This window comes from Falco punctatus (assembly GCF_963210335.1).
Source record: "Falco punctatus genome assembly, chromosome: 3".
In the NCBI taxonomy this organism is placed as follows: domain Eukaryota; kingdom Metazoa; phylum Chordata; class Aves; order Falconiformes; family Falconidae; genus Falco; species Falco punctatus.
This window is the reverse complement of record NC_137582.1, coordinates 89991045-90003184: the sequence shown is the minus strand read 5'-3', so window position 1 is coordinate 90003184 and position 12140 is coordinate 89991045. Positions and strand designations below refer to the sequence as shown.

At 42.7% G+C, this 12140-nt stretch overlaps 1 protein-coding gene across 2 annotated transcripts in view; it reads right to left on the bottom strand.

Annotated features, from left to right (window-relative positions):
• The window catches only part of CDH20 (cadherin 20), a 151446-nt gene that overhangs the window by 37320 nt on the left and 101986 nt on the right, over positions 1–12140 (bottom strand). For both annotated transcript variants that reach the window (XM_080377811.1, XM_080377812.1), the window contains exons 2-4: positions 10920–11286; positions 4080–4374; positions 2287–2406 (exon numbers count right to left, since the gene is read on the bottom strand). In XM_080377811.1, the coding sequence (XP_080233937.1) occupies positions 2287–2406; positions 4080–4374; positions 10920–11162 (658 nt within the window). In that variant the 5' untranslated portion in view covers positions 11163–11286. The remainder of the gene's footprint in view (positions 1–2286; positions 2407–4079; positions 4375–10919; positions 11287–12140) is intronic.

The following is a 12140-nucleotide window of genomic DNA, read 5'->3' as shown; positions in this document are numbered from 1 at the left end:
CCATTAACTTGAGTGATATGCATTTAGTCTTCATTTTTAGCAGAAAGACAATGTATGTGTTTAATAAAAAAGCAGTAAAAAGATATTGCATTGGCAATTATCACTGCATGTAGAAGGGAAGAAATAGTGACCAGTACTGAACACCTCACAGCGTGCTATTTTAGTCTTGCTACATGGAGTCTTGAAGAGTCTCATCCTGCAAAGCTGAGTGACTCCCATGAAGTGCTGTAGCTCCTCAACTCCCATGGATATAAATAAGGTATAAAAATGCTTAGTATTTTGGGAAGCTTTTTTTTTTTCCATGTGCAAATACTTTGTAGGGAATTTCCACTCTCAGCTTGTCCTTAATACAGAACAGGCTAGATCTAAAAAAAGACATCGGTGCCAAAAAGCCAGGCTTTGTCATGCCTATGTCTGGGGCCCCTTGTCCCTAGAGGGGGCCAGTCCAGGACACCAGAACTCAGAGCCAAGCTGGGGTTCATGCTCCTCCAGACAAGACCCAGAGGACCAGCCACTCTCAGCAGGGAGACTCTGCTGCTGCTGCACACAACTGGTCAGCAAAGAAATGCTGAGGATAGTGATGAACCTTAAAACATTCCCTAGGGCTATAGGAAAGGCTCAGTTTCTCAGACCTTCCAAAATAAACACGCTGGTACCCTTTCTTTCACCAAACTGAATCAAGTTTGCACTCTTAAAACAGTAGTAAAGAGGAGAGGTGATGCCCTTTCTTCTCTGTAACAGACAGATGGTTTCTTGGGAAGTGGGAGACTCCGGGGCCTTTGTCTGCTCTGCCTGAGGAGATTTAAATCCATGGTTTTTTACCTTCTAGGGGAATATGATAATGAACAGGCTGTAAAAGTATTCTGGAAAAAAACGGGAAGGAGGCTCTCGGCTTTCCTTTGAAGCTGTGTCTTCACATATACATTTGTTCAGCACCTGTGAGGCCAGTGACAGAACAGGAATGGGAGCACGCTTCTGGAACCAAGAAGTTGTGTCGGGAGGTGAAGGACAGGGACTCCAAATGCTTCTAGCAGATGAATGTATTGAAATGGGTTGGCTGCTATTGTGTGCTTTAATCACTACTCATTGATATAAAGGAGCTGGTGACAGTTTATGCTCTAGCTCTGTTTTAGAAGAACGTGAGAGCTGCAATTGCATTTTGTGGGTTACCAAGTCCTGCAGGTGGGTTTGCACTGGGGAAGCCGGTGAGAGTCCTGTGCCTTGATGGGGAAATGGTTCCCAGCTCACAACTGCACTCAGCCTAAACCGGTGTCCTGTTGCCTACGTGTAAAGGATGGGGCAGCTCTAGTCACATCCAGAGCTGCAGTTCTAAGTGACTGGGAAATTACTAAGCGGAGAAAAAGACTGTTTCTGGGTTTAAATACCAATCAAGTTCATGATTTTGGACTTAAGGGCCTCTCTTTTGTCTAAATTGCACTCTAGCGGTTAAATCTGTACTGGATCTGACCCTGGATATTGCTGCTTTGCTTTCCTAGAAATCATTCAGTACTTAGCAAATCTATGACTATGTCCTTATTTGTGTGTGGTTGATCACCTGATTACAAAATGAACATTACTATTTTATTTATATTGTAAAGAGCTGAGGAAATAACATGCCACATAGAACTTTGGCTAGAGCACCTACTCCATAAAGCGCTAGCTTTCAGAAGTAGATTATGCAGTGTTTTTCATTCCCTAGGGCTCAGCAGTGACTATCATCTCATGGGTTTCTGACCTTAGCACTACAGATGCCCTTTAGAAACTGTCAAAACCTGTCAGATTCCTCCTTTGGATATAGACCTTGGATATTCACAGAAAAAGAGAGAAAGCAAGCAAAATAGAGAGGGTGTCCTGCAGATAAATTTAAGGTTACTAAGAACACCCTTCGGTAAAACTGCTCTGGATAACTACATCCTTTAGCTTGTACTTTCCAGTCCTGGTTGGTTCGTAGATTTTTTTCCACTAAGCCTTGTTACCAACTAGATCTGCTGAAGACACTGTTAAAATGACAGAAGCTAATATTTACAGCACCAAACACACCTAGCTCCTGAGCTGAAGAATATGGTCATTCAGATTAATGTATCACTGCAGAATGCGTGTCCTTCTTCTGGAGCTTATTACTACAGCCTTGCTTTAGCCTTTGCACAGTGCAGCACTATCTTGGCTCCAAGCCATAGAAATATGTTTCTCTGACCACAGCCATGATGCACTCACTGCCTTTTCTTTCTGCTTGAAACTTTTTCTTTTGGTATTCACACTACCTTATTCCCTGATGAAATAACATACCTGTCCGAGAGTCCACAGAGAAATACGGTTGTCCTTGGAGAATACTGTACACTACTCTTGCACTGTTCCCATAGGTTGGGTCATCGGCATCTGTCGCTGTCACCTGGATAACAGAGGTGCCTGACAAAAAAAACCCATCAGGAAAGACCTTGTGGGATAAAGAGCTGACATGAAAAGTACACAGCTTAAAATAAATTGAAATGCTTAACAAGAGCTTTTCAACACTGAACTTCTTCATTTGACACTCATAATGCTTGTACTTACTGCTCATACTTGTGTCTCATTAGCACTAAAGGAATTAATGGGCATAAATTCATCATGCATCCATAAGAAGATATAAAAGAGCAAGTACTCTATGGACCACAGTTACAGAATTGCTGATCTAACAGTACTTCATTATGGTTTGCAGAGAGCTGCTAGTTATATACTGCTTGCTTCTTTCCCCCTTGATTTTAAATGTTATTGAAAGGCAGCTTGAACAAGATCTATAGCTATGCTGACATAAATCACAAACTGCTGTAGCGGGCCCATGGATGCTGAATGTTGACTAAGGGATGGAAATTGTACACAAAAAGTGAGTGTGAAGGGATGTATCTCTGAGATAATCTCTCTGTGGGCTTGCAGTTTGCATTGTATGGCCTTAAGGAAGTGCCACCCTGCTGAAGTGCCTTTTGGAATGCACGCAGATGCATAGATATATCTTCAATTGTTTTTCAAGGTCTGCTTCCTCTGAAGCTAATAATGACTTGCAGGTGATGTAATTTATCAGGAACAAGGAGAAGGTAAGGCATAACTGTTTGAAATATATGTGAGTTTTGACTCCTTAAAATGTCAGACAATGCCTTTATGAATGTATTTAGCCTACTACGTAATGTTTTGTGTTAGAAACAAATCCAGCATTACTAGATAGCACTGGAAAAAAAATCTGAATTCAAGCTAGCTGTTACCATTAGAAAGTTTATTTCTGAATGGAACTTTTGTATTAGATGCTTGTCTCTAGCTTTATGTCATCATAATACTGAAGAATGAGAAGCTGAAGCGTATCTGTAACTTTAGGGCATGAGATTTATGTGGTATTGTTATCTCTGCAGTGATGTCACAGAGCCACAGAGCAATAAGCAACTCCAAAAGAGAGAAAACAGGCCAGAAAACCCGTATTTTATGTGACTGTTGGATTTGTTATGTGGCAGTGGTTTCTCCTGACTTGTGTAGGTAGAAAGGCTGCTGTTTGTCTTCTGCACTGCAATAACAGGACTATCTTTGACATGATCCCATTCTACAAAAGCCGAGAGCAAACAGTACCAGAAGCTTGGGATCCACTGAAATGTGTTTAGCGCAGGCTTACACAGATTGGAAGGACAGAAGCTGCTAATAATTGTTGTCATGTCTCCATGACTTCAAGGGCTCCTGGACAGTATCTCAGCTCTCAGTGTGAACTAGAAGAGGTTCCTAAAATGTCTTATTTTCTGGATGGTGGTGGTTGTCTAATGGTCATTACTATTGCTACCGTCTGATGGCAGGGGAAAAGGGGCACTGCATTACTGCAAGTCGGTGGATGGCATCTTCAGCTCTCCTGCTTCACTTGGCATGTTTCCTTTCAGAGGGGGCCAGATGATGGTGGTATAGAGCCTCGGATTCCCCTTCTGCAGCAAAGCACCCCGGGGAAAGCTCTCCTGTCCTGCAGCTCCTGCGCAAGGGGCAAAAGCTGAGTCCAAGGAGTCAGGAAATTTTTGTTTCGGTGACCATCTCTGATTTGCTTATAGGGGGAAAAGAGTCCACAAAATCTGCCTTACCCACAGGTGACATTTCTGGAACAGAGGCTACGTAAGGTCCATCCAGGAACTTGGGTTCATTGTCATTGATGTCTTGGATTTTGATGATGAACTCTGACTCTGGCTCCATCGGCCGGCCAGTTCGCCTGTCCAGGGCCTGTGCTCTGAGGGTGTACTGTGATCGTTCTTCCCGGTCCAGTCGCTGAATGGCATGAATGTCCCCCGTCGTGTCATCGATTGTAAACACAATGCCAGCTCCCTCTCCTGAAAGGATGTATTTGATTGAACCGTCTCCCCTGTCCATGTCAGAGTGGAGCTGTAGAAAGGAACAGGATTCAATTAGACCACGAGCTGGACAAGCAGCTTCTGAGAAGCACTAAGCACATGAGCATCCTGAGGATTTTGGTCTTACTGTTGGGGCGCACAAGCTGATTTTAATGAACTTGTTTTGCTGAAAGAGGCAAATACCCAGTAAAGTCTGTATCACAGAGTTGCAATTAAGAACCCTCTCCTTTCTTCCCATTTCAGCACCCACAGCTGTGCCAGAAGAAAAAGGCAGAAACAACCCAAACAGGACTAGGCTCTGTGCCTTCTTGAAATCTCACTCAACACAGCAATTATCTTTTGCCTGGTTGCAATGGCTGTTGAGAAGGACTCACTGCCAGGCTTGCGTGGCTTAAGAGGAGTCAGATATTCCAGGGATAGCATAATGTCAAGGCAGATAAGGCAGATCTGTCTGGGATCAATGGGAAAGCAGAGTGGGAGAGCTACTCAGTAATTGTAATGATTCAGAAATCACTTACTTTTTTTTCTATGAAAATTTTGCCAATAAAATTAGGCTGGATTCTTTACATCTTCAGGAAAGAATTATTGTGGACTGGTAGGTAATGTAAGCAGTGAGGAACATTTGATTGTGTCTGTGGCAGGCTGTAGAGATGAGAGGCATCCCAGATTTTCTAGGGAATTAGCAAACGGATTTATTGCATGACTGCTAATTAGTTCTGAGCAGCCACAGATAGCTGTGAATGCAACAGAAGAAAAGTAAATGCAGTGCTAATTATCATCTAAAACAGAGAAACAAATCATCCTGGGGACTACCATTCTGTTAAACACCTGGTTCCCATGAAATACTGGAATGACTATCAAAAGACAAACAAATCACTTAATTTCACTCACACTAAGAAGATACTTAATGGTATGCTCATACTTCCATGCTTTTGAGGAATAGAAAGTAAAGACCAATGCCTAGAGATGGCATTGGTTCAGTCCCAAAAGACAGGAATGCAATAGGCTTGAGGTGCAATAATCAAAACAGGATTTTCAAGAATGGTTCAGGTGTGAATACTGTTTTCCAGTGAGATTGTCATTTTGAGAAACGAAAAAAGAATAGATAAATAATAATAATAAAGTGTTCAAAGTGAGCTGGATTCAGTTAAGCACTTTTTAAAATGCATGTATGAGCTAATTAACTTAAGAAATATGGTCAGAATTAAGCTTGTGTTTAATGCTTTTGTGAGCTCAAAGGGCACGTGAAAAACTGGAGCATGGGGCCAAACATAAGTAAGCATTTGTACTGGAGAGAAAAATCCTGGAAAGATAAACAATATATGAACACAGGATTGGTAGTATTTGAAGAAAGAATCTAAAGACGAATGGGAAATTTGTGTGGAAAAGCAGAAGTGAATCTTGCACTCGATTACAGGCTATTCTGTCAAGAAAGAAAGAATACATCTCACCTCTGAGCTATTTAAAAACACACTAAAAACTATACAATAACTTACCACACAGGAAAAAGTTTAATTGGGATGTGGACAAATTGGCTTATCTGACCAAAGCATCTCTAATGCCAGTGAATCAGCTCTTCGGTTGTTTTAGGGCACACGGTCCCATCAACTTGGGAGCTGAAAGACCATTTTGCCCAGTGAAGGGTCTGGTTGGAAGATGCCCATTCTCTGGAGGCTGTTTTCCTTATTAGCCTCTCAGAGTGCAGCACATGACCTACACAAAACTTGGGCCTACTCCTGATTTTAGGGTAGGACTAATTTCAGCTGAGGTGGGATCAATATGGTTTAGTATGGCAAGTCCCACCCTGAAGATAGGTCTGTACATAGGTGGCCCAGTGACTCTTCATGACTGCTGGGACACTGAGGGCCAAGGGCAGCAGCACTGCAACGTGGCTGCAAGAGCTGAAGGTGCAGGTTGGACAACTGCTGTGTCGGGTCATGGATATGTCATTTCATTGCTTTGCCCCTGGTCTCTGCAGTGGCTACTGCATCTGAGAGACATCAGTCCTTTGGAGGAATGCTGGCAGCTCTCAGGTGATATATCAGCTAAATGGAGGAAGAACAAGCCCAGATAAATTTGGCACTGGCAAACTGTTGAATTTAGATGACTGCCATGTGTATTAATTCACATGCAGGCGCCAGGACTGCAAACTGGTGTATCTTCTGAAAACACCATCTTGTGATTAATTTAAAAAAAAGACAGTGGTTATCATTATTTACCCTAAACACCCATAACTCAGAGATTATCACTGTAGGAGCTAATAAACAGGATGCTTCCAGAAGGACGACACTATTATAGCTTTCCGAATTGATTCAGAACCACAAAGCTACCTCTTGGGCATTTGTTTTAGTGCATCAGTGTGTCAGTGAGAGAATGCAGCTGCTGAGACAGATACAGATGTTAGACCTGTTTGGGGAATTAGAGCTGGGCCTGATGGAAGAAAATGTGTTTGGAACATCAACAAGTCTTCATTAAATAAGAAAAAAAGAAAGCAAAAGAAAGAAGAAGAAGTCAAAGTCAAATTCAAAGTCAAAGTCGAAGAAAACGCAAAGGCAAAGAAAAAGAAAAAGTGAAAAAGAAAAGTAAAAGAAAAATAGGAAAGTAAAAAAGTAAAAAGGAAAAGTTGTTAAAAAATGAAAAAAAGAAAAAGAAATGAAAGAAGAAAACATCTTTTAAAATACCAGAAGGTGTTGGGGAAAGTTCAGAAGACTTAGAAGAAGATACTAAATCAGACTCATGGGTTCCAAAGCCCTATTTGGAATGAATACAGTCATGTAGGGAGCAAACAAGGAATGGACATGGCACACTAATAAGAATTTGGGAGTACAAGAAGTTCTCTGTCTAACTGTGATTTGTTAAAAACATTGGGTCTCAACCAAGGCTAGGCAGTAAGAAATGCTAGAAGCACTTTTGCAGCTTCTTGTGTAACCTGCTTTTTCTAGACAAGGCAAAAAAGAGCATAAAAGACATAATACTGCCAGACTACAATAAATCTGAAAGAATTTGGTGTCTGAAGGGACTGAAGCTCACACCATTGCTCACACCAAACCCCACATCAGGATGCTGCGGTTTGGAGTGTACATAGAAGTCACTGTGTTGGAAAGGAGATCCAGTTTAATTTGAATCTGTTTTATGGGTGGTGCAATAAATTGTGCTGCCACGTGACTGACACAGAAGTAGGAGGAATTAATTTGTACCATCTCCTCCATATTAAACAATGGACTATGGGAGGAATAAAGTTAATAACTCCTGAGAAACTGTTAACTGTGTCAACCTGGATTGCTTCTTTTGATGAAGATAGTACAAAAGATTAAGGAGGCTACATCCGCATCTGAACAACACGTTTCCCAGCAAAAGGGCATGTGGAAGAGAGTGGTGCTGTTGAGGGCATCTAAGGGAGGACTCTTGTAGCTTTACTTACTGGGCTGCAACTCCATCCTTGATGTGTTCTTCCTTCTCTGCCTCCAGGGAGGTAGCACCTGCAGTGGATTTTTGTGAGGATGCATGAATGAGTGTGGTTGATCTGCGGTGATAGTCTGTAGAAAGGATGCATTTTATTCACCCATTCAGCTGCTGTGGTTCAAATGCCTCTTTCCTTTGAAACAGGGTTAGGGAGTTTCCAACATGGCAAAGTGGTAAAGTCTGTCCCCAGTTCAACTACTGACACAGTTTAGGCTGCTGGATGAATGTGGAAACTACCTGCTGTAGCACACATGAGAGCTTTGGTTTCCCTAGCCTATTAGCCAATAGTGGCTATCTCCAGGAAAGCTGAAGCCTCATGTTTATTTGTGACAGGACCAGGAAGCCTCTGAAGCTGAAATACTTTAAATTAGGATCATGAACACTGGAGAAAACCAGAAATTGTACTGACTTCAGCTCAGGAAGCTTCTTTGCATTTCCCTGTCCAGAAGATACTTTGCACCTTTCCTTACACTTATGTAGGAAAGTACATTTTTCATAGCAGCCTTGAAAAATCATATTAGGCTAGCCTGGACCTATGGTTCAAGTCAAGGTGCCTTATGGGTTGCTCCAGTCATACATAGCTTGCCAGAAACAGCTGCACAAGAGCATCAGAAGAGCCCATCTCTTATGGGAAGCCTTTAGAATAGGAAGTAAATACACCTTGATCTATGCTGTGCACTCTTTCTCCTTCTGACACGGGCTTGGAGAAAGCAGATGGATAAAAGCCAGGCCTGGCTAGCGGGATGATGCAGGGTGTGGTGGTGGTGTCAGCTGGAAGAGGCTCTGCCCAGCCGGGTGTGGGACCCAGGGGTGCTCGGGGGGCTGGTGCCGGCAGCAAGCAGTAGGCTGGGAGTCCTCCTGCACCTCTGTCCCGCTCTGCGCCAGGCCTGCCAGGGCTAGTTCTGAGTCAGCCCGTGGTGACTCAGACTGAAAAATGTCTGGCTCGCCAGAACACTTAATTCAGCCCACAGTCTATTCCCTGCTGACCCCTTCCCTAAGGACCTCTAAGACAGAGGCAGCACAAACGCAGGTGGGGCGGCGAATCGCCGTGGGCTGCAGCTTCTGAAGCAGCCCCCACTACATTCATCCCATCGGGTGGCCAGCTGCTCTACACCCAGTTCAGGGGTGGGAGAAAGGAAATGTTTGACCCCTAGAGGTCCATTTTGGCAGCAGAGTTCCCTGGTGTCTGATCTACCCAGAGCAGTGCAGAGCTAGGAGGCTTTCAGAGAGATCCAGCCGTGTCAGCTCAGCAGTGCATGGGGCTAATTGGCCCTGTTTGCAAGTTAATTAGCCCTTGCACACCCCTGTGTTAACACAGCCGTGGCGTAGATGGTGTTGGAGAGCGCTCAGTCACGGCAGCTTGGCCTTTGTGTGGTGGACACAGACCATGAAGAGTCAGTCTCCTCTGCTTCCCCCGCTCAGCAGAGCTGAGCCGCCGTGAGCTCAAGAGTGCCTCTGACTGTGCCAAGTTTTTGTGCTCCTAATGATGCGATCGAGTCTAAACCAAAAGAGTCAGTTTCTTCCAGTGCTTGTTTTAGCTAAAATTCAGCTCACAGTGCATGTCTGGAGTCACTTCAGATGAAACACAGTATGTGAAATAGTATGCCTGGTCCTTGTTCTAAAGCTGGGAATTGCATGAAAACAAATATTAATTTCTTTAATCAATAGAGATATCAAGAGCTGAAAAGCTAGGTGCAGAGATGAATGAAGACTAATGAGGTCTCATTTAGCAGCAATCACTAGTAATGCCACCTCTGTGGGAGGAAGGAGAGCACATCTTGCTGTCAGTCATGCAGGGACAGATCAGGAGGAGGTCTTTTGAAGCCCATGGATTCATTTTGATTTATACCGGTGTGACTGAGGGCCCAGTTTAGCTCCCTGGGGTTGTAAAATGATAAATACAAGTCCAAAATGTGCCTCTGGGTATGTGATTATTTTTTTTCTTTCTTTCTTTTTTTTTTTTTTTCTTTTTTTTTTTTTTTCTGCAGATGGATAGCTTGGAAGGAAAGCAGGAGCCTTGGTCATCCAAAACAAGCAATGAAATCTGAAATAATTGTTTTCTGACATCCTGTCTTAGCACTTAAATTTTCACATCAATCTGTATGTAGTCTGCACACATTGTAGTGGTATCTGATATTCTAGGCATGTTAAGTCTTAACTGTATTGTTCAAACACTTAATCATACTAACTCTCCCCCTCCCCGCTTTTTTCATATTCTTTACCTTGGTGTAGACTAGAAGCAAACTCAGTGTTGACCATAACCCTTTGAATAACAGGGTCAATACTTTAAACAATTTAGAATCTTTAAAAACAGAAAACAGACAAAGGAGGATGGTTATAGTGAGGCAGATTGTGATGGCAGACATCACTGGTCTGATTTTCATCAGCTTGTTCCTCAAGGAGCTGCAGAAAAGTGAATGCAAAATACTACCAAGTAGATGGGGTAAGCTTAGGGATCAATTTTACACATGTCTGTTCCAATGTATAGGTTCTTGGGTTATAAGTGATCCAAACCCAGGACCTGTCATGGTTGGATTTCATGACCTGTCCTTCTGCCCTGCTAGATCTGCAGCAGCTTCTCAGTAGTCCACAGAATTAGCCTGTGGTCAACCTGTGGCAAGCAAGAAGAGACTCTGGCCATACAGATTTGCAGAAAATAAAAATTGAAATGTCAGTTTTCAAGAGAAACTGGCTATTTAATTTGACTGTGAGTTTCAGTATCCAGCAGACTTGATCACAGACAGAAACACGATCACAAACTCCTCCTTTCTTTCCTAATCCTCACATGCCAATATAACCTCACTTTGCCTTGACATTGTAGGTGTCCCTGGAAAGATCATTGCAGATTTTCTAACGCCACCTCAATTACAGATGATGATCGATGCAGCAGATCTCTTTGAAATAGGCAAATATACTGAAAGCCCCTTGAAACAGAGATTCTTCCCAAATGAAGGTGACACTGGACAAAAGCTCTTGGGAGCAGAAGTGAAATTAATGTGGATAAAGTCAGTGCCAGAAAGAAGGTAACTTAGAGAAATTTCCCATGTTTCACCATGGTCAACAGATACACAGCTCTAAACACTCTGCTAGGTATCCTCCTGGTGCAGGTCTTACCTTCCCCACATAGAGAGGGTCAGTTCCCGTGTACTCCTCCAGAACGAAGAACTGGTTCCACACCCAGCTCCGCTTCATACGCTGATGCAGCTTGTCTGACAGGTTGTCTTCTTGCCCTTCAGTGAGGGGCCTGGCACTTCCTGACAGCACAGTTGTAGTAAGGTCCAGCAGTCCCCAAAAATACAAGGAGATGCCAAGTCCAAGCAAGTTCTTTGCATTGCTCATTCTACCTGAAGTCCACATCCGTATACTAGGGCTGGCTTAAAAGTCAAAACACAGTATCTTAGGTCCCTTGAGAAGAAAGTAGGTCCTGTGTGTAGTTCTTTGAAATGTCCAAGAGAGATCCTGGTTCTGAGAAGGTAGTCTCCTGTAAAGTTAAAGGAAATTCATAGGAGGATATTTTTTTCCCCAAGGTAAAAGAGTTTCCTCAAAAGGCAAATGTCCTATAAAATATTTAATCTTCTATATAAAAATATAGTATCAGGATGCACACCTTCTGAAACTAGGAATACTATCACCATACAAGCTGCAGAACTGGAGCCTTAGGTACAAGAATCATCAGGGTTTAGTCAATAAGTAAGAGTTCTCTACTTTGCTAACTTAGCTGTAGTGTTGCTTTATGGTATTGATTGGCATGAGTTAAGTGCATATGCTTTAGAAATATTTATGACCAGAAGTCCTTAGAGAATATTTAAAAACAGTTCACTCTGGAAAGTTGTAACAGCTGGTGAACACTTTTTGGCAACTGTCTTTCTCCTTCCATTTGGAAACTCTGTCATTGTCATTACACACATGTGTACGCACACAGTCTGCTTAAATACTGATATTATTGCTATATTGCAAACCTTGAATATAAATTCTTGCAACTCCGAGTTATTTCTAATATTAATTATTCTTTCAACACACACACACACACCCCCCTGCCCCTTGCTTGAATTGAGGTTTCACACTCAGCTGCCTCCCTCTGAGGAGCTGACTGCTGCTACAAATGCAACATTTCTAGAATCTGAATGGTCAGTTAATCATTTTATAACCCACAAAAGGTTTCACAGTGCTGATGGTCACATGCTATTGTGTGATATGTCCAAGCAAGTCAAGCTAACACATTTTTTCCTCCATAAGCCTGAAAGACCCATTTAAGCAGAGGAATGCTGACCTCTACCAGAGGACACTTTCTCATCAGTCTAGGATCTTTTGTTGTCATGAAGTCAGTTTAGCTGG